The sequence below is a fragment of the Phoenix dactylifera genome, chromosome 8, assembly GCF_051530095.1.
Source record: "Phoenix dactylifera cultivar Ajwa chromosome 8, Ajwa_hap1_PhDact_Kaust_v1.1, whole genome shotgun sequence".
NCBI classification, from domain to species: domain Eukaryota; kingdom Viridiplantae; phylum Streptophyta; class Magnoliopsida; order Arecales; family Arecaceae; genus Phoenix; species Phoenix dactylifera.
This window is the reverse complement of record NC_143197.1, coordinates 19,983,601-20,007,567: the sequence shown is the minus strand read 5'-3', so window position 1 is coordinate 20,007,567 and position 23,967 is coordinate 19,983,601. Positions and strand designations below refer to the sequence as shown.

General features: G+C 39.4%; 1 protein-coding gene across 1 annotated transcript; it reads right to left on the bottom strand.

Annotated features, from left to right (window-relative positions):
- Positions 1–85: 85 nt before the first annotated feature.
- LOC103719357 (organic cation/carnitine transporter 4-like) lies at positions 86–5,312 on the bottom strand. The gene is made up of 2 exons (XM_008808561.6): positions 4,823–5,312; positions 86–1,556 (listed from the first exon to the last, which is right to left on the bottom strand). Exons 1-2 carry the CDS (start codon positions 5,256–5,258, stop codon positions 376–378), a joined length of 1,617 nt encoding a protein of 538 aa, XP_008806783.3. The 5' UTR covers positions 5,259–5,312; the 3' UTR covers positions 86–375.
- Positions 5,313–23,967: the final 18,655 nt, after the last annotated feature.

Genomic DNA, 23,967 nt, shown 5'->3' with positions numbered 1-23,967 from the left:
GTAATTTTTCTTAATCATGCACCAACTAATGCAAAAACAATGATAATCATAAGAAACAGTAACACCAACCCTAACATTTTAAAGATGTGACAAATAATAATCCTGATGAATTCGTAAAGAATCTTTTAAATCTGCGAACTATTGTGTAGTTCCTGCATAATTAGATGACTGGGTACTTTCTAAGATTTTAAGTATCTTTGTTAATAAAAATCCAATGATATTCCGGTGGTTGCATCTTCTGGTTCCTGCATTACGGAAGCAAACTTTCAGAGAGATCATTATATCCTTCACATTTCTCTCAATCCATGCATCAGGAAAAGAGAAATAGTCGAAGCCACGAGGGTGAACATGATGCTCTCCAGGCCCCTAATTTGTTCACTCTTCAACTTTGCTCTCACCCTCTTCCAGCCCAGCCATTGTATCATACAACGGCCGGTTCATCGTCTCCGGCAAGAAGAAGAAGAGGAAGCCACCGGCGAGCCCACAGACCCCAAACACGGCAAACGGAACGCCGTCCCCGAGAAGCACCACCAGCGGTGCCAATATTGCACCCAACTGCGCGGCCTGCGTCGCACATCCTAGCGCTGCATTCCTCACCACCGTCGGAAACAGCTCCACCGTGTAAATGAAGAGCAAGTTATACGTCGCCGCCATCCCGAAAATTCCGATTATTCCACACACCATCCTCACGATCTTCATCGCTCCGATGCCGCCTACTAAACTTCCGACGATGCAGAAGACGCCGCTGAGCCACATCGTTCCAACACCCAGCGGCTTCCTTCCAAACCAGGCCAGCAGCACCGCTGTTAGCACAAACGCCGGCATCTCGGCGACGGCATTGAGGAGGACGCTGAGGTAGAGGTTGGTCTTGAGGTTGACGACGTTTAAGCTGAGGCCATAATACACGATGGAGCACAAGAAGTTGATGACAACTGCTAGAATGAGGCGAATTCGAGTCGTCGGTGAGCGGAGGACGGCGACGATGGAGCCGGAAACAGCCTTTTCGATAAGGGGTTCGTCATTCTTGCTTTTCTTCAGATTTTCTTGGTCGTCGTCGTCGTCGTCGTCGTCAAGCTTAAGGGTTATTCCATCAGGGAGGTGCTTGCCATTGCTCTTGGCGATCGCCCGGATGACGCCCGTGGCCTCGTGGATTCTGCGGCGCACGAGGTACCACCGAGGGGATTCCGAGATGAAGGGGAGGACGGCGATGAGGAAGAGGAGGGAGGGGAGGGAGGTGACGATGTAGAGTGAGCGCCAGGATGGGAAGAGGTAGGCCATGCCCGAGAGGAGGGCGATGCCGCCGGAGAAAAAGTAGAATGTAGACATCCCTGCAGCTCCTCGCTTCGTCGGGCCGACGGGCTCGGTGGCGAGGACGAAGGCACACAGGCCGACACCGCCGGAGCTGAATCCGGTCAGGAAGCGGAGGGCAGCGTAGGCCCAGTAGGTTGGGGACATGGAAGTCAGGAGGCCGAAGATGGTGTTTAGAATGCAGACGATAGTTAGGGATCCTTTCCTTCCAAGGAAGGAGTCTGATAGGTGGCCAAAGACACCGGCACCTGAAATAAGAATGGGGGGAGAGTGAGAGAGACTAAGCTCAATTGGCTTGGATTATAAGTGGAGGAAATGATATATTATAAACTTTCAGCAAGAAATTGCAAATTGATGTGGAATAGTAGTTCCAACAAATGCAGAACTCCAAGAATGAAGGACGGAAAAGTAATCTAGTTGCATCTCCAAACAATGGCTAATTAAGTTTGTCATCACTTACAAATATTTTCTTTCTTTACTCAGTTGGGGGGTGCAAGACACTGAGCGAAGGCAAGGTTTGCAATCCAGAACACTATTACAATAACATAAAGACTTCTACTAGTTTGATCATCAGTTAGCATCTCCAGTGATAGGTAAAAGAAATAAAATAAAAAAAGTGTATATAATATTAAAAACTTAAAATTGAGAGCAGAACTAGAAGGTAAAAGATGGAAACACACCTAAAAAAATGCAGGGAACTAAGCACAAAAACATAATTTATCAATATGTTATATTCTGTATTCTTTTTCTTTCTTTCTTTCATTATTTTTCTTGTCCCTCTTACCCCTTTGTCTCCCGCATTGAAGAAAAATGTCATATAAGTTTCCCAGTATTCTAGCCTCTACAATTTTCTGTTGGATTAGATTGAAAACTCTATATGAAGAATTCCCCAGTGTCACGGGAAAACTAGCCTATGCCACTTACATCAGCAGCTTAGCACTGAGAGAGTTTTTTTGATAAAAACGAAGGGGGAGACCACCATCCTGCTTCATGGAGCACCCAGAACAAAAGTCGCCACCTACCACTAGGAAAGTTCAAGAGCTCGTGTCTAGATGACATGGTTCTTCCCCTAGTCAACGAGCAGGGAAAGAGTCAGCCTCCTATCTTTTTTTTCTTTTTTTTTGGTCGCAGCCTTCTCCGATCTGTGGGCCATCCAGACGTGGAGCATCCGATCTTTTAATTTAATCGACATCCGCGTGTTTCGAAGTCGGACAACTTAAGCAGAATTATCGTCCTTTTACCATCAGCTTACCATCTTGGTGGCAAGAGCCTCGAGCATGGCTCCTTGCATCGCAGAGCACGTACAATGGTCATCTTCATCAGAAGATTAAGAAACGACTAACTAATAAGATGGCTTTACGTGCCGAACACGGCGCAGTAATTATCCTATCATGGGGCATCGGTGGTCGACAAAAACTGACCACCGAGATGCTTTGTTCCGGTCCAAGATTCCATAAATTTATGTTAGATAAATGAGATAGCTCAGTGGAAGGCTCCAAAAAAATGTGGAGGCGTGCGTGACTTCCTGGCCCTAGTTTTCATTCACCCGACATCACAATAGAATATATTATCTCCTTTGGTTTTGGCTCCTACTCAGAAGTTGTCATCATCCAGAAATCTTAATTCACTCATTTTCGCCATATTATGCTGAACCATTTTTTATATGGTCTGATCCATGCCAATTTGAAATTTGCTTCTAATTTAGCAAATTAGATACTGCGAAACAGCTTAAATTACATGATCCAAGTATTAAAAAAAAAAAGATCTGGAGCAGAGTGGAGCAGCTGCAACAAAATCATATATACTGGATTCATGGAAGCCTAATCAACCCGCTCTCTTAACTTTAATAGGTCTGGGCCACATTTTTAGAGCCAACCCCACATGAGTCCGGATATGACCAATAAAAAAACTTATTATATCCTGCCTATAAAAAAATGGAACATATGGATGACGACTCTAGCATCTGGCTGCACGTGTCTTTGAAAGGTTCATGGAAACAAAGAAAGGGTCCAGACTCGTTTGGATCATTGAGGATGGAGGGAAAAAAAAATGAAGTAAGAGAAAAAAAATAAAGACGTGTTATTTGATTAATTTTTTTTTAAAAAATATTTTTTATAAAAATAAGCTTTTTATATTTTATAAAAATAAAATTTATATGAAACACAGTAAAGTCCAAATTCTATGGATAAAAAATTTGGATAATTTTTTTAAATATTTTTAACTTTAGATAGAATAAAATAATATTTTTTAATTTTTTAAAAATATAGTAGATATTTTACATAATTTTTTAAAAAATAAATACTAAGCCAAATATAAACTACCGTAAAATATATTATTTTTATTATTAACCAAACATTAAAAAATAATTTTTTAAATGTTATATTTTTAGCATTATTTTTTAAAAAATATTTTAATAAAAAAAATTTCTGCAAATCAAACTAGCCTACTTTATTAGCATCAATGACATCATTTGGTAGCATCAATGACATCAATTAAATAATATAACTTTGGTCCACTCAAAACGACAAAGGCTTGATTAATAGAATCTAACTTGGTTTCCCTCTATCCTTGTCGCGTTTGGTGGTGCTTCAAGGTTGCCGAATCACAGTGGCTTGCCAAACGGCGCCTTTCCTTCCACGTTCGTAAGATGGTCATTTCACCGGGCGGGGATATTTATTTCCCAAAGTTATCAAAGGTTGGACGTTTGCCTAGGCGCAGATACCGTTGGGCCCCACGTAAAAGTTATGGTACAAACAAATCCAACTAGTCTACCGTAGATACACCCCTGCGGACGCCGAAAAATCGCCTCAAAAGGGATACTAAAAGACAAACACGTAGCCCAAGCGGGATGCGGGAGGGGGAGGGGGGACCACCCTCCAATCCTAGATATTAAGCCCCACATATATTTAGAAAGATCAATGAAGCTACGGGTTGGATAGCCCCTTATATGACAACTTATCGAGACGAAGGAATTCTTTGGATTCATAAAGAAAAGTTGTTTAGGATTCTCCGTGATATTTTATTTTTTGATTTTATTAAATATATCCATATGCATATATGATGTGCCTGCCCTAACAAAAAAAAAACAAAAAAAAAAAATCTATTTAGCATATCATAAATAAAATAGCTGGTCTAAAAAATAATGAATTAGATTAACAAACTTTTCAACAGTTTAACCTATTTTATCCCATCTAATAATCAAATGGAATCATAATTAGATCCATTTAATCTATTTCATCCATTTAAAATTTACTTAATCTATTTGTACTATTTAACCTAATCTACTTAACTTATATAATCTATTAAAATTTATTTAATTTATTAAAAACATGCTAAACATGTTTAACCTATTTTATTTGCTTTGATATTTTAATAAATAAATTATATGGATCATATCAGATTGGATTAACTATTTAATAAAAAATAGGTTTGAATCGATAAATTTTTGATCTAATCTATATCCAGCCCCATCTACATCCAATCAGAGCTAACAACGGAAGGGGGGTGTACTTACCGATCATGCATCCGGCGAAGAAGGCGGACTGGACGAGGCCGACCTTGTACTTGTCGCTGCAAACGAGGCCCCACTCCGCCACCGTCGACGCCGCCGGACCGCCCGCCCACTCCCAGTCGTCCGGCCCGAGCCGGCACGGGTCGGCCGGGCACGGGCCGCCAGAGCACCGCCAGGATGGCTCCCGGTCGGCGAAGATCATCACCATGGTGTGGAAGGCCTCCAGCGCCCACGCGGTGGAGGTCAGCACGAAGTGCCGCAGCTGCCACCTCCCGAATTCGCCGGCGTGCCGCCGGAGCACCTCGTCGATCCCCAACCTCTCCTCCTCCTCCTCTCCCTCCCCATCGCCGCCGTCGGCACGGAGGAGGGGAGACCGGAGATCGTCTGCGCCGCCATTCCCGGCGGCAGATTCCGATTCGTAGCCGGGATTCGCGGCCATGTGTTTCTTTTTTAAGGATCGCGCCGCCCCGCCCACTCTTCATCTTAACGCCGTCTTCGGGGCTTTTATATACGCAGATGGCGGTACGTTGCTCCGCAGGTGCTATTTTCCATAAGAAGCTCTCTTTCATCCCAAGCGGTGGATATGTACGTACAGCAGATTGAGGTGGCATCCGTTTCCCTCATCCCTTTCACTACACACCTTGAAATTAATGCATAAATTCTCTCGTTTGTGACCGCAAAATTTTGGAACCATCTTCACAATAATTATAATAACAATATGGTATTTAATATAGGGTTTTTGAAATTTTGAAATCTGCATTTAGTTTATTAAATTGCTTTCTCACACGTTTCCCCTATTTATTTTTTTATTATATTATATTCTTTTTTAAAAAGAATAATTTTGGGAAGTTCACATATTGGATATAGATGGGTTTGGAAGTGGATGGCTAAGATCAAACCTCAGTTTTTAGGCATGTCTGCGAGTGAGAGCACCCAGACTTCGAATAGGATAACCTCAAGTCTGGCGAGCGAGAAACGGCCACGCTAGTTTCCAGGGCGAGATGTGATCGGTATTATTTTAGTTGTTCCAGCAACTTCAGATGGCGTACGATTTCTCGACATGAAAATATAGGATCAAAATTTTATAAAATTTTTTAGATTGAATTAGTACAGCCAGCAAAATTAAAAAACTATAAACTGAGTTGGATTATTATTATTTTTTCTTTCTAAGAAATTCAGACCGGCCCATTCTAAAACTAATATTGATGCTCAGTCCTATGATATGACTGATTGTATTAGTTTAATTAATAAATTTTATAAAATTTCACAGTACAACTAGCAAAATTAAAGACCAATTAGATTTGTTGGATATTATTTTCTTTCTATGAAATTTTGGCCGGCCCACTTTAAAACTAATTCTAGGTATTTCTAAATACGGGTCGACCCAATCTGCAGTGCTATGATCTTGCTGGTTGTATTAATTTAGTTCATAAATTTTATAAAATTTTGAATCGAATTATCCATCAGACGGTTAGGAATGGATGAATTGTCATTGGATTTGTACAAATTCTGGATAATGGCAATGGGTGAAACACGTGCCAAGCCTTTCTTTTTTGGGTGGGCACTCTAAAAGGCGCCTACTGTTGGCCTGTATATAAAAAGCTGGCATAAAGCAGAAGACATTTCTTTTTTCTTGGTACAAAGCAGAAGACATTTGCTTGTTACCAAAAAAGAAAGAAAGAAAAGGACATGTTACTTGGTAGTTTCTTGGTTTAAAGTAACTTTTTAGTTTACATGTAAGTCATGTTGTTTTGTTTCATAATTTCTTTCCCTTTATTTTTTTTACATTTATGATCCCATTTTATTCACCTTTTTTTGGTTAGTATCATTTGGCATTATTAAATTTTTTTTTTTTTTGGTACACCGGTTTCTCAAATCAATCGTGTATATGAGTACAATCATTAGAATCAGAAAAAAGAAGCTGGCTAAGTAAATGAGAACATTCGCTTGTTTCACCCAAAGAAAATTTTCCGAGTGATGCGCTGTGTAGGAGGCCACCTAGTTAGCAATTGTGTTAGCCTTCCGATAAAAATGAGTGGACCTGAAGGAGCCACAATCCTCTACCATCCGCCATATGTCAAGGAGCAAAGACTGCCTATCCAACTTAGAGCGTACCTGCGGATTCCCTCGATCAGAGCACGTGAATTGTATATTAAATTGAAACTTATGTTTATTTTGATAATAAAATATCATGTTTAAGTGATGATAAAATTGAAATTTAATAGCCTTCTAGTTGTTCCTAATCAAGGAGAGCTTAAAATAAAGTAGAGTGATGCAAATTAAAATAATAATTAAAAATGTATACATGCCTTTTTGAGACAACAATGGTTACTAGATTATTGAAAGCAAGAATAAACAAATAATAATGATTTTTCCAAAATGCTTCCAGTTATTCATAATCCAAGAGAGCTTAAAGTGAAGTATAGAGATATCAATTAAAATAATACCTAAAAATTCATGCGTCCATTTGAGACAAGAATGGTTGTTCTATGATTGAAAGCATGGATATATGAATAGCAACGAATATTCCTGCTATTATTCTACTATAGTAACTGTTATTATATTACAATGGTTTTAGTTTGAATGTTAATAAATATTTGTTTTTAAAATTCATATCTCATTGATACCTGAAAATGATAACTATTTATTCAATAAGTGGTGTCCTGTGCAACTGTTTTTTAGTAATTGTCATCATGCACTGTCATTGTTCCGGTGGATTAGTAACATATTGTACATTCAAATGTCAATATCTTGTTAGAATTATTATTTTTTTATTTTACGAACAATATCTTGAGAATAGTTTTATTAATTTCAATTAGTATATGCCATTTTTCACTATAATTATAGAAGCCATTGTTTTATTCCCCAAAAAAATTCAACCTTTTTTTATTTTTTGAGAAAATACTAGCCAAATAAGGTCATTACGTGGGTTATAAATTATAATATTATTAGTTTCTTAGGAGTCTCTTGCATGGAGATCGCACGGAACCAAGAAGCCTCGAAACCAGTGCATTTATAATAGCCACTGTTTTAGTATCCAAAACCAGCTAATGTAGTTCCTTTTTCTTTTTCTTTTTTGAATAAAGGGAGGGAGATCCACTTATGGGGCGTTTGATATGAGTGGTCGTCCTAGGATCAAGGGTAATGTAGGTGAAGGTGATGAGATCGCCCTTGAGGTCGAAAATCCAAGATCACCCCAGGGCAGTGATCCTGGGTTGAAAGTTAAAGGCAAAAATACTCCTCAAGTTCGCAAAAAAATTGATATATCAATATACCATCAATATATTATATCAATGTTATATATATATATATATAATTATGTTGATATTATATATTATATTAATGATATATATTATATTATAATATATTACTATATTACTCCTATTTATCTTTGTCACGACCCCCGCCCCATTCCCGGCGGGCCGCCGCGACGGTCCTAGGGTGCGGGTAGGCATAAGGCCACCAGCCACCACGTAGAACCCTACTACCTATCAATCATCAATAAATTCTGAAAATTTTGGCATGATGCATGCACAAAATGATCACCTTTCCTATGGTGACCTGTCAGGATTATCTCATTACATACAACAACGCTACCTGTCAGAGCAGCAATCACATAACCTGTCACATAACGAACCTGGACAATATACATCAATACATCATCACAGGCATATAACTCAACTGTATAAAAATCTGGTTCCCATCCATCCATGGTCAAACCCATATCCACAACAGGATCTATGACTGTAACTATACACTAAATACAACAGAAGGTTTATAATACACCAAAAGGGGATAAACCTCTATCTACATTATACTATACTATACTATACTATACTATGGAGCGGCACAGCTAGCAGGCAATCTCTAACCCTGCTCTTCTCTATACAATACCTGCCCTGCAATCAAAAACACCAAACTGGGGAGTGAGTATATGAATACTCAGTGAGTGGAGTAGAGAGTACTATGCACATGAGACAGAATATAATCATGGCTCGAGATGAAATCTCAAGATCAATAACAACATGAACATGAACTCAACATAGAGAATATGGAGTAAATCATCAATATCACCACAATCAATATCAACTCATCTGAAGCATATATGGAATAATCAAGTAAACATATATGCTACTCATGAATATGCTCAACAGATCATAATGCTGGAACATACAAATCAGGTGTCAATATGCTAAAATCATCACTAGACAGCTGTCGGGAGGTGGGTTTTACGCCCCAGGCGAACCAGCAACAACTCCCTACTGTCACATGCATATGCAGGATAAGACACCATATCGATAATGTAAATGCTAAACAGCTGTCGGAAGGTGGGTTTTACGCCCCAGGCGAACCAGCAACAACTCCCTACTGTCACATGCATATGCAGGATAAGACACCACACTAATCATGTAAATACCGGCCAGTATCCAGAACAGAAATTCATCTCACATCTACATACTAAACGGCACCTCGCGGGAATTCTACATCCGCGGAAAGCCATACTGCACCTCGCGGGGTCTTACTATGCCCGGCGGCAAGCAGAATATAAGTCGTAGGACCGGCCGATCCTACGCCTAGGGCCGTGTCCCCCCCTAGGAAGGGACTGGGCTCCGCCCACCCAGAAGGCTACTATGTGCACAAAGGCCGATGTTCAACCCCATCGACTATAGGTGTCCTGCAGATACTGCCAAGCCATGCATAAATGCCATAATGCACCCTCCCAATACTCTACTAAAAAGGAGTATAATCAAGATTACCACTCACTCGATCATGACCCAATCATAAACTAACATCAGGGTTAGGAGTGAGGGTCAAGGAAGTGCAATACAACTCAATATACCACTAAAAAGGCTCTACAAATCTTTGAAATGGAGGAAATGAAATCAATTTACAAAAGAAGTTATTTCACAATTTGGAACCAATTTAATTACTCATAAAAGAGTATAATCAAGCTACGACTCACAAGTCTTTAAAATAGAGGAAATGAAATCAATTTACAAAAGAAATCATTTCACAATTCGGAATCAATTTGATTACTCATCAACCCTTCGTAATTCCTCTCAATGTTCCCTCAAATGCATGTACAGAATAATCAAGCATGGAGAATCAAGATTATAGAGGAATCTACTACAATATCCATCAATATGCTCAAGTGGAATCAATTCACACTTGGCGACATTCATGAAAATGAATTAAGGATGCTCATGGTGCAAAGTACATGACTCCCACTCACCTGCCAATCCGGCACGGCCTCGATACGCCTCTAGAATTCTACAGCAGGCAGTGGGGAACTTCTTCCTCTCGTTCCCTAGCTTCTTGCCCAACTGTGACATGCATTTACCATACATTTAGTCTTGTATCAAGGTCATAATCTACGTGCCAATTATAATATAGGGAACTTTAATTGATTCAACTCCCCCGTTCCCTAAATCTTTTCTTTTCTTTCTCTTTTTCTTTTTCTATTAATTAACTCATCATTTATGTGTATTAGGGACTCCCTTGCATGAGTACAAGGTCCCTTTTAGCTTGATCTAGGCTTAATACTCTATTATAGCATGAAATCCCCTATTTTCTACCCGGATGAACAGTAACCCGAACTGATAGTGGGTTACTTCATCCCGGTTTTGATCCACTTTCAGGACTCCAAATTTGATGAAATTTTTACCTAACATTCTACACTCATAGAGGATTCCAAAGAGATAATATGCATCATCATCGGAGGCCGTTTGACCCCCTAAATAATTCGCCAAAGTTGGAACTTTGACACAGTTTTTCCGTAGTGCCGGAAAAATTTGTCGAAATCCGATTCTTTCTCTTTTAACCACCTCTACAACCCTTATCTGATCCCTCTAGACTACATCCACCCTTTGTATAGCCTAATATCATCAAAAGACTAGGTAGGGACGGATATTTACCTTTTTTTTTTTTGAAATCGAGGTCCTTGCGTAGAGGGGAAGGCGATCTACGTTTTTCCCTTCAGCTGGAAGTGCAACCGGAATCTCCCTCCTCCTCGAATCCCCTTCCTCTTCTTCTTTCTTCCTTTCCTTCCCTCTTCTTCTTTTTTTTTTTTCCTCTCTGTCGCCTGAGAACTCCTCTCCCTCTCTGTCTCAATTCCCTCTTCTCAGCCAACCCACCGCCAGACAAACCCCCATTTAAGTCAAATCAAACTTTAAAAATTTCCATTTTGCCCTTGCCACTTCAACGGATCTACAGTTATGCCATTAACTTTTGATTCCTTCCAATTTTACCCCTTATATCAATTTTAAAGGACTATTCTATCCCTTTTTATATAAAAAAAAATTTTGGGGTTATTACATCCTCCCCTCCTTATATAAAATTCGTCCTCGAATTTAAAAGAGTAAATTACCTGATTACTCAAAGAGGTGAGGGTATTTGCTCTTCATACTTTGCTCCGACTCCCAAGTGCATTCTTCAATATTGTGCCGGTGCCATTGGACCTTTACCATACATATTTCCTTATTTCTCAGCTTCCTGATCTGAGTATCAAGAATAGCGACAGGAAGTTCTTCATAAGAAAGATCTTCTTCTACTATAACTTCCTGCACTGATAGCACATGAGATGGATCCGGCACATACTTCCGGAGCATAGATATGTGGAATACTGGATGCACATGGCTGAGGTTTGGAGGCAGTGCTAATCTGTAAGATACATTGCCAACTTTATCTAATATTTCAAAGGGGCCAATGTATCTGGGACTAAGCTTGCCCCTCTTTCCAAACCTCATTACCCCTTTCATAGGAGAGATCTTTAGGAACACGTGATCCCCCGTGCCAAACTGCACATCTCTCCTTCTGACATCTGAGTAGCTCTTCTGCCTACTGAACACTGTCCTCAACCTTTCCTGTATCATTGGCACTTTTTCTGATGTCTCTCTGATCAAATCTGGTCCTTCTAGGTGCTTCTCTCCAATCTTAGACCAGCACAAGGGAGATCTACATTTTCTCCCATAAAGTGCCTCATAAGGTGCCATACCAATAGTGAAGTGATAACTGTTATTATATGCAAACTCCACTAAAGGTAAGTATCTGTCCCAGCTACCTCTGAAATCCAGTACACACATTCTGAGCATATCCTCGAGGGTCTGAATGGTCCTCTCCGATTGCCCATCTGTTTGAGGGTGAAATGCTGTACTGAAATCAAGCTGAGTTCCTAATGCCTCATGGAGTTTCTGCCAAAATCTAGAGGTAAACTGTGAACCTCTATCTGATATAATAGAAACTGGCACTCCATGCAGAGATACTATTTTATTCACATATATTTCGGCATACTGAGCTACTGAATATGTGGTTTTCACCGGTAGAAAATGGGCTGATTTTGTCAATCTATCCACAATCACCCAGATGGAATCATATCCTTTTTGTGTTCTGGGCAGCCCGACCACAAAATCCATAGTTATCCTTTCCCATTTCCACTCGGGCAAAGGTAACTCTTGCAAAAGCCCTGTTGGCTTCTGATGTTCAAATTTCACTTGTTGACAAGTCAAACAAGAAGCCACATATTTGGCCACATCCCTTTTTAATCCGTTCCACCAATATATGCCTTTGATATCATGATACATTTTGGTGGAACCAGGATGAATGCTATAGGGAGTATTGTGTGCTTCATGCATAATCCTCTGTCTCAGATCTTCCACATTTGGCACACATAGCCTACTGCCACACCTCAACATTCCATCTACAATCTGAAACCTTTCTGACTGTCCTGATTGCACTTCTCCTTTCAGTTTCACAAGGATTGGATCTAAATTCTGTGAAACTTTGATTTCATCTATCAACCTCGGTTTCACCTGAAACTGTGCAATCAAAGGACGAACCTCTAATAACTCAAAAGATAGTCCCTGAGCAAATAAATCTGCCAGATCTCTGACTATCTCTCTCCTCTGGATGGAGATGTGAGATAAACTGCCCATTGACTTCCGGCTTAATGCATCTGCTACTACATTAGCCTTGCCCGGATGATACAGGATTTGGCAGTCATAATCCTTCAACAGCTCTATCCATCTCCTCTGTCTGAGATTCAAATCTCTTTGCTGCTGAATGTACTGGAGGCTTTTATGATCAGTATATATTTCACATTTCTCACCATATAAATAATGCCTCCATATCTTTAGTGCAAATATGACAGCAGCCATTTCCAAGTCATGAGTGGGATAGTTTACTTCATGCTTTCTTAGCTGTCTGGATGCATATGCAATCACCTTGCCATTCTGCATCAACACACATCCCAATCCCACTTTAGAAGCATCACAGTAGACTACAAATCCGCCTGTATCTGTGGGTAGAGTCAAAACTGGAGCTGATGTGAGGCAATCTTTCAGCTTCTGGAAGCTTTGTTCACAAGAATCTGTCCAAGTGAACTTAACCTGCTTCCGAGTCAGCTTTGTTAATGGGGTAGCTATTTTTGAAAAGTCCTTTACAAACTTCCTATAGTACCCAGCCAGACCCAGAAAGCTCCTGATTTCTGTTACATTTGTTGGTCTCGGCCAATCCATAACTGCCTCAATCTTCTTGGGATCCACCCTGATTCCTTCCTTACATATTATGTGTCCCAAGAATCCAACTTCTTGTAGCCAGAACTCACATTTGGTAAGTTTGGCATACAATTCATGTTCTCTCAAGGTTTGTAGTGCTATCCTCAAATGCTCTTCATGATCAGCCTGACTCTTAGAATATATGAGGATATCATCTATAAAGACTATCACAAATCTGTCAAGATAGGGTTTAAAGACCCTATTCATCAAATCCATGAATGCTGCTGGGGCATTTGTCAGCCCAAATGGAAGCACTAGAAACTCATAGTGCCCATATCTCGTTCTGAATGCAGTCTTCAATATATCTTCCTTTCTGATTTTTAACTGATGATACCCAGACTGCAGATCAATCTTCGAGAAGTACTCAGCCCCTTGTAATTGATCAAACAGGTCATCTATCCTGGGGAGTGGGTATCTATTTTTGATGGTCACTTTATTCAGCTGTCTATAATCTATACATAATCTCAGCGATCCATCCTTCTTCTTCACAAACAGAACTGGGGCACCCCATGGTGATGTACTGGGCCTAACAAACCCCTTGTCTAGCAGATCCTGCAACTGGACCTTCAACTCCCTCAGCTCTGTAGGTGCCATACGATAGGGAGCAATCGATATAGGGTTTGTACCAGGAAGAAGTTCAATACTGAACTCAATTTCTCTATCAAGTGGCAATCCTGGTAATTCTCCTGGAAATACATCAGGATACTCCCTAACAACTGGAATCTGCTGCAGATCCACAGACTCTACCTGGGTGTCCATCACATAAGCTAGATAGCTTTGACACCCCTTTCTCAGCAGCCTCTTTGCTTTTACTGCAGACACCAAATTCATTGGGATCTCACTCCTGTCCCCTTGATATGTAAATTTTCCCTTATCTAAAGGTCTGAAAATAACACTCTTTTCTTGGCAGTTAATGGTGGCACGATTGTCTGATAACCAATCCATGCCCAGTATGACATCAAAGTCTAACACTGCCAACTCAATCAAATCGACTGGGAGTGTCTTACCTTCTACCTCTACCACACAGGTAGGATACACATATCTCACTTCTATACTATCCCCTACAGGTGTGCTAATAACTAAGGGAATATGCATCAATATCTTATCCCTAGCTAACTTTTTAGCAAAATAAGGGGACACAAATGAAAGGGTAGCTCCAGAATCAAATAACACTCTAGCTTTAATCTTATCAATGAGGAGCATACCTGTCACAGCTGCATTTGATGCCTGTGCCTCCTGTGGATTTACCGTGAACACCCTTCCTTGCCCTCTGCCTGCTGGAGCTAACAGCTGAGATGGTCCAACACTCTGCTGTGACGTTGGTGTCTGACCTCTGCCTCTGCCTACAGGCCCCCTACTACTAGGCCTGTCCATCTGCACAGAAGGGTAGGATGTTAAAGGCACAAACTGCTGGGTGGCACCCTGCGGGCATTCTCTGACAAAATGACCCGGCTATCCACATCTGTAGCACACTCCCTGACCCATTCTGCATCTGCCAGGGTGCTGCTTCCCACATATGCCACACATTGGCCATGATTGGAACTTAGATTCAGTTCTGGCCATAGTGACCGGAAGACGAGGTGCTAATGGTAAAGAAGCATCCTGTGACTGACCTCTTCTCCTCCACTTCCTCTTACGTGGGGCAGGTGGAGCTGAGCGTACAGACTGCTCTGTCGGGCCCTCCGGGAGACTTGCTCCTTCAGATCTACCTCGGCTGCTTTGCCCTTTCCCCTTACTCATTTTCCTCTGTTCTCTTTCAGCCCTTTCCTCTTTGTTTCTGATCTCCCACTGTTTTGCTTTATCAATCAGCCTAGACAAGGTGGGGACCTCTACTGCCAGTACTGCATTATAAAGCGGGGAAATCAGACCCCGCCTGAATCTTTCTATCCTGGCAGCTTCAGTGGGGATGATGTAAGAAGCATACTTCCCCAATCTAGTGAACTCACGAGCGTACTCAGATACGCTCATTCCGGGCATCTGCTTCAGCCTCTCAAACTGAAGAGCCCGATTCTGCCTCTCAGCCGGAGACAAAAACTCATCCATCACTGCTTGCCTGAACTCTTCCCAGGTTGGAGGATTCCTACTGTACAATCTGTCCTCCACGTGCCTCTGGTACCAGCCCCAGGCATCTTCTTTCATTGTGAGCCCTACAAGTTCTATTGCCCTTGCATCAGAACAGGGCAGTCTCCGTATCATCTTTTCAGTCTCCTCCAGGAATCTCTGAGGATCTTCACCTTCTTCCCCCTTAAACTCTGGGGTTCTGAGCCTCAGAAATTCCTGTACAGTAATCCCCTCATCATCTAGAGCCCGCCTGGCCAAACTTCTTGGCACAACTACAGGAGGTGGGATGGATACTACTGACGGGGCAGGAGATTTCCCCCGAGCAATCTGCTCTCTCAGAGCCTGATTCTCTGCCAGTAACTGTTCCATTAATGCATCTCTACTTCCTACCTCTCCTTGATCATCAACCCTCCGTCTATCAGCAGGAGGAGATTTTTCTCTTTGGGGCTCCACATGTGCGGAACCCGCATCCAATGCTATATCTGGCTCCATTCTCCTTGGAAGTATTCTTTATATGTCTCTAAAAGAGTCAAAAAGAGAGGACAGTCGTTACACAGAGCCATAATATATTTTACTGAATTGTAAATGACTCATAAAATAACATACAGAAAAATCCTATGCTCCATAGTATAATCCTATACTTAATCCTGACTCATCCTATTGCTCTGACAGGACTCTTCTTAACCTTTGCTCTGATACCAAGCTTTGTCACGACCCCCGCCCCATTCCCGGCGGGCCGCCGCGACGGTCCTAGGGTGCGGGTAGGCATAAGGCCACCAGCCACCACGTAGAACCCTACTACCTATCAATCATCAATAAATTCTGAAAATTTTGGCATGATGCATGCACAAAATGATCACCTTTCCTATGGTGACCTGTCAGGATTATCTCATTACATACAACAACGCTACCTGTCAGAGCAGCAATCACATAACCTGTCACATAACGAACCTGGACAATATACATCAATACATCATCACAGGCATATAACTCAACTGTATAAAAATCTGGTTCCCATCCATCCATGGTCAAACCCATATCCACAACAGGATCTATGACTGTAACTATACACTAAATACAACAGAAGGTTTATAATACACCAAAAGGGGATAAACCTCTATCTACATTATACTATACTATACTATACTATACTATGGAGCGGCACAGCTAGCAGGCAATCTCTAACCCTGCTCTTCTCTATACAATACCTGTCCTGCAATCAAAAACACCAAACTGGGGAGTGAGTATATGAATACTCAGTGAGTGGAGTAGAGAGTACTATGCACATGAGACAGAATATAATCATGGCTCGAGATGAAATCTCAAGATCAATAACAACATGAACATGAACTCAACATAGAGAATATGGAGTAAATCATCAATATCACCACAATCAATATCAACTCATCTGAAGCATATATGGAATAATCAAGTAAACATATATGCTACTCATGAATATGCTCAACAGATCATAATGCTGGAACATACAAATCAGGTGTCAATATGCTAAAATCATCACTAGACAGCTGTCGGGAGGTGGGTTTTACGCCCCAGGCGAACCAGCAACAACTCCCTACTGTCACATGCATATGCAGGATAAGACACCATATCGATAATGTAAATGCTAAACAGCTGTCGGAAGGTGGGTTTTACGCCCCAGGCGAACCAGCAACAACTCCCTACTGTCACATGCATATGCAGGATAAGACACCACACTAATCATGTAAATACCGGCCAGTATCCAGAACAGAAATTCATCTCACATCTACATACTAAACGGCACCTCGCGGGAATTCTACATCCGCGGAAAGCCATACTGCACCTCGCGGGGTCTTACTATGCCCGGCGGCAAGCAGAATATAAGTCGTAGGACCGGCCGATCCTACGCCTAGGGCCGTGTCCCCCCCTAGGAAGGGACTGGGCTCCGCCCACCCAGAAGGCTACTATGTGCACAAAGGCCGATGTTCAACCCCATCGACTATAGGTGTCCTGCAGATACTGCCAAGCCATGCATAAATGCCATAATGCACCCTCCCAATACTCTACTAAAAAGGAGTATAATCAAGATTACCACTCACTCGATCATGACCCAATCATAAACTAACATCAGGGTTAGGAGTGAGGGTCAAGGAAGTGCAATACAACTCAATATACCACTAAAAAGGCTCTACAAATCTTTGAAATGGAGGAAATGAAATCAATTTACAAAAGAAGTTATTTCACAATTTGGAACCAATTTAATTACTCATAAAAGAGTATAATCAAGCTACGACTCACAAGTCTTTAAAATAGAGGAAATGAAATCAATTTACAAAAGAAATCATTTCACAATTCGGAATCAATTTGATTACTCATCAACCCTTCGTAATTCCTCTCAATGTTCCCTCAAATGCATGTACAGAATAATCAAGCATGGAGAATCAAGATTATAGAGGAATCTACTACAATATCAATCAATATGCTCAAGTGGAATCAATTCACACTTGGCGACATTCATGAAAATGAATTAAGGATGCTCATGGTGCAAAGTACATGACTCCCACTCACCTGCCAATCCGGCACGGCCTCGATACGCCTCTAGAATTCTACAGCAGGCAGTGGGGAACTTCTTCCTCTCGTTCCCTAGCTTCTTGCCCAACTGTGACATGCATTTACCATACATTTAGTCTTGTATCAAGGTCATAATCTACGTGCCAATTATAATATAGGGAACTTTAATTGATTCAACTCCCCCGTTCCCTAAATCTTTTCTTTTCTTTCTCTTTTTCTTTTTCTATTAATTAACTCATCATTTATGTGTATTAGGGACTCCCTTGCATGAGTACAAGGTCCCTTTTAGCTTGATCTAGGCTTAATACTCTATTATAGCATGAAATCCCCTATTTTCTACCCGGATGAACAGTAACCCGAACTGATAGTGGGTTACTTCATCCCGGTTTTGATCCACTTTCAGGACTCCAAATTTGATGAAATTTTTACCTAACATTTTACACTCATAGAGGATTCCAAAGAGATAATATGCATCATCATCGGAGGCCGTTTGACCCCCTAAATAATTCGCCAAAGTTGGGACTTTGACACAGTTTTTCCGTAGTGCCGGAAAAATTTGTCGAAATCCGATTCTTTCTCTTTTAACCACCTCTACAACCCTTATCTGATCCCTCTAGACTACATCCACCCTTTGTATAGCCTAATATCATCAAAAGACTAGGTAGGGACGGATATTTACCTTTTTTTTTTTTGAAATCGAGGTCTTTGCGTAGAGGGGAAGGAGATCTACGTTTTTCTCTTCAGCTGGAAGTGCAACTGGAATCTCCCTCCTCCTCGAATCCCCTTCCTCTTCTTCTTTCTTCCTTTCCTTCCCTCTTCTTCTTTTTTTTTTTTTTCCTCTCTGTCGCCTGAGAACTCCTCTCCCTCTCTGTCTCAATTCCCTCTTCTCAGCCAACCCACCGCCAGACAAACCCCCATTTAAGTCAAATCAAACTTTAAAAATTTCCATTTTGCCCTTGCCACTTCAACGGATCTACAGTTATGCCATTAACTTTTGATTCCTTCCAATTTTACCCCTTATATCAATTTTAAAGGACTATTCTATCCCTTTTTATATAAAAAAAAATTTTGGGGTTATTACAATCTTATTTTTCTAATCAAAATAATTATTAGTATTAAAAAAATCTATTATAAGTATAAATAAAAATATTAATTCTATAATGAAAAATAACATATTTTTATAAGATTAATAATTTATCGGAGTAATAAATATATTTTTATAGAATATATCAATAATTAATATATTGATAAATATATTAATATTTTATTATAATATATTTTATATGATTAATAAATATATGATAAGGGCTACTAAAAGTAGAATATGTGACAAAATTATGGAGCTATTATAGGAATTAGTATATCGACTTACATTTCTAATTCATGAGAATTAAAAATACATAAAAAATCTATCTAAAATATATCAAGGGTATTTGTGGTATTATGTAGTCAGTAATCTTGGATTCCCATACCATACCAAATAAGTTACTCATGGATATCTGGGTATTTTTAATCACTGGACCATGACCTACCAAACACATTGTTCTTAGATCACCAGGGATCAAATCACCCCAGTATTCGGATCATCGGAAATCTTAGATCACCGTGGTGATCCTGTTGAGGTTATCAAACGGTGCCTATATGTTAATTATCCAAGTCCATATTTTCTAAAATGCACTACTTGAAAGTCAAACTCAGAACATTTGGTTGCTAAACAAAGAAGGGTATGACTATTAAGGCAAGCTAGCTATTATTCTCCTAACAAGACATGGGAATTCATATAGAGCAATTAATCATCCTCAGCATGCTAATCAAAATTAGGATGAATATGGGTCTGGATCAACGTAAGAACTGAACCAAATCAATCTTGTTCGGTTGCTTTGGTTCGCATTTTCAATAAAATCTGGTCAATTCCAATTTTTATTTTTCAAAACCCAATTTGATTAGGTTAAGTCTAAGTTAGGGGTTGGGTAACCTAGGCCCAACCTGATATGATCTATATATACAGATAGAACTTTATAGCATAAGAGATTTTCCTTCATTATCATTAGCTTCTGGATTCCTTTTTATTTTACATAATTAAGTTTGATTAATATTTGCTGATACTAGTATTAAAAATTTGAATAACTTTATTGTCATCTATAATTCTCTTCTCCTTATCTATTTATTTGCTCTATTGACATTTTGGAATGTATAAAAAGACATGGAATTTGCATTATTTGTTAGTTTGTAATTTGTATTAAACATAACTTGTAGCTTTGTATTTTTATAATTTTATATAAATTATTAGATTATTGTTCTTGGATTTCATTTTTTGTTATTTTGACTAAAAGTCCTCCATAATGGCTTTATTTTTATATTTGTTGAGGCTCAGGCATTATATTGTTCTTGAATAAAATCAATAGTTTATTTTTTAAATTTCTCAAGACCAGGTTGGTTCTAGGTTAGCCTCTACCCGACCCTTGTGTACCTCAAAAGTACTTTCCAATTGAAAATTGAACACTCATACTAAGACAAGCCCAAGGTCATGGTACGGCAAGAAATTATAGTTCCCATAAGCATTTTCTTAGACATCTTAAAAGCATAGTTTTTCTAAAAAAGAACCTAAAGGGAGGAGATGCACCTACATGTTAATTACCCAAATTTTGAAGATGCACCACTCAAACACCAAATCTAAAACATTTCGTTACTAAATAAAAAGTTGTGACCATTAAGGTAAGTTGCAAATCACAACGAATATTGTATCTAATAGCTATTATTGCCTAATAGGACATCAAAATTCCCATAGAGGAATTAATCACCCTCAAAATGCCAATCAAAATAGAGGAATTTAGTTGCACTTCAAGGCCACCATGCCTTGAAGCACTTTCCAATGTAAATTGATCGCCCATCCTGAATATTGCCCGATTTGCCCCAGGTCATAGCACTACAAGAAATCAAAAGTCCCAGCATTTCCTCAAACATCTTAGCAACACCCATATTCTCTAATCTCACATGCCACGGCAATTGACTCCTGATTTTCATTTGTTTTGGAATTTGCTGGACCTCTAATCCCCTCCCTTAGCTGCTTCTTAAAACTTTGATATGGATAGGATATAGGAATCTATATTAGACTTGTTCATGGGCCGAACTCTAACATAATTTTCTAAAGCCTGCGCCCAGCCCTGCTCGCCTTTGAACTAAAATAAGGTACTAGGATTCTAGATCTTCTCCCATTAAGTGTTCATACTAAGAAAAACTAGGGTTACACAATTTTGAGGTTGGGGAGGCTCTAGCAAGCTATCCAGAATAATGGGCCTACAACCTTAGCTCAAGCCTGCTCGAAAAAGGCTTCGGGCTTGAGTGGGCCGAGGCCTTTAGCTCGTGAACAAGTCTAATCATTATAAACATAGCATCCTCTAAAATTTTTGAGTCTTTTTAAATGAATTTGAGTGATGACCTCTTCTATCGTTTGAATGGAACTTTTAGTTCGTTATTGATAGTAGTCCTATTTTCATATATGGTTATATACATATTGAAAAGAAACAAACCAACAAACCAAACATTTGACTTTGTAGTTTCATTTGTAAAATTTTTGTTTTAAAAGCCAAGCCCCTTGATGAAAAATCTAGGCTCGTCCATTAGAAGAACCAATAATAAGTGAGTTCCTTTGAAATCATGATATAAATGAAAAAATATGAACTAGATGGTGGTCTCCTTAGTAGGTGTTGAGAGCTCAGACAATTGGATGCTCATCACATAACTCGAATAATAACCCCATTAGTCTTCCCATAAATAAAGTTTGACATACGTTGCTAGGGTTTTGGGAGGAAATAGATTCATAAAGGTTTGTCTAAACAATATTATTCACTTTTTGTTTATCTTTTCAATTGATGATGAAACCGCATGTTTGTCATAACCTTATCAAAAGTTGGAAAGGTGATATGTTTAATTATATCTAGTTCATTCTTCTAATCTTAGCTTCCTTTGCTCTAAAGTAGAACATTACCTTAGTCTGCAATATATAATACAAATATCTTTATGCCCTTGACCAATCTCAATCATCAACTACACTTGATTGAAGCATTGGTTAAGTGCTTGTACAACTCGCATTTCTAAATCTTTACTTGAGCCATGCACAAATATATGGCCTTTTATCTCAAGCTTGTCCATCATTGTAAGACAATTTTATGAGTTTGTTCTCCACCTGGCTAAGATGCTAGCCCTAAACGAAAGGAACCACTGGCTAGGTTTGTGACTATAATGTTATATATTCTATTATATATTCTACCACATAACTCAAACTTCTCTAATTCTATGGTATGTTGGCTTTCTGTCTATATCTCCTAATGTACATTTCTATCTATATTTTGTTCTTGCTAGGGCCTGGCTGTTAAGAATAAGTTAGAATATTTTCTCTAGTATTTATTATATATTTATTTATTTAAATGAATTTTATAGTTAAAAAATTCAATATTACTGGCGCCACCCCACCCCTACCACCATTAGGCCTCCTGGTAGGTCCGGTGATTCCGAGATTTCTGTCTCCGATCGCCATCGGGATCTTGCTCTCGAATTCCCCTTCTCTCTATTGAAGGGATTTCCTTAATTGCGCCTTGATCACCAATTAGAGAAGACCATTGGGGGGTGAACAAGATCGCACTTATCCACCCCTATTAATTTTTTCTCTCCTTTCTTTGACATTTTTGCTTCAAATTTACTCAATTTACTTGTAAATTGGATTCTTCTTCTAAGTCTCTCTCACTCGTTTGGGTGAATTTTGGTGTTTTATTTCGATATTTTTCTTTGCTCGCTGTCACTTTCTCCCTTCTTTTTTATTCCTTTCTTCTGAGAAATGCTCCTTAATCAGAGTTTCTCTCTCCATTTTTTTTAAATTTCTTTTTTCCTTTGGAGATAGAGTCGATGTTATTGAGCAGATATTTTGTTTTCTTTTCTATTGGTTGATGATGGATTAATTTTTATCTTGGTGTCTTTTCTGCTTTTTAGCTTCAGTTGGATTAGGAATATAAAATTTGTTGGAGTTTGAGGCTTAGTTTAGTTGTCTATAAATATGTATGTATTGTTCTTTGTTGTACTGCATTGTTCTTTGTTTAGGAAAACAAAAAATGATTATTTCATTTTTCTACTTTTTTTCCTTTGTATTATGCTTTGTTTTCATTTAGTTTTATACTAAGTGGAGTTATGTTGATAGTTATAGTTATAGTACACGTGCTTATGCATGTGAATCCAATAGATAAAAATCTATGATCTAGACTAGTTGCAATTAGTTGTAATAAATGGCAGATGAAATTGCTAAAAATCAAAAACAAAGTTTTAATTAAAAAAAAACAAGATTTTCCATGATAAGCGTTGATTCACATCTCCTAATGTTCTCTGATGAACTCATCTTATATTACATATATAGGTTATTTGTATGATAGTTTTTTTAATCTATGACAGTGTTTTTTAGTAACATGAGTTCAAGTTGCCATTTCTCAATCAGAGATGCAGATGATTTGAAAATCCATGCATTTCATGTTGGAATCCCTCGCACGTCGCAGAAAATTTCAGAAAAATTCTGCGCGTAGCGGAAAAAATGCGCGAGATCCCGTTCATCTCATGAACTTATTTTAAAACCGATGTTCGTAGATAGATTAGGATTAAATATTTTTTACATGATTAGAAAGATCAGATCTTCACCTTGCGCGGGTAGATGATCACCGCAATCTGATGATTATGGTATTTGTTGGAAGGTTCGCTTGAAGTTGCACATGCGTCCGGCCTCTACGAGTATCCACACGAGGCAGAGGACCGATCTAAGTCTTTGAATCTTCCCGGGGTGCTAACTCCCTTACAGAGATAACTTTGGATAGACAAATCTCTTTCTTCTTGCAGCAAACAACTCCTTGATTGCTCTCCCTTGAACAAGAATGATTGGAGAAAGAAGAATAAAAGGGAGCAACAAGTTGCAGCTTTTTTTATTTTGGGGGAAGAAGGAAGGGAGAA

Bases quoted from the DNA above. Each gene is read 5' to 3' on its own strand.
- LOC103719357 (XM_008808561.6), bottom strand. From the start codon at position 5,258: ATGGCCGCGAATCCCGGCTACGAATCGGAATCTGCCGCCGGGAATGGC. The intron at 1,557-4,822 runs GTAAGTACACCC...TTCTTATTTCAG, and splicing joins CTTCGCCGGATGCATGATCG to GTGCCGGTGTCTTTGGCCAC.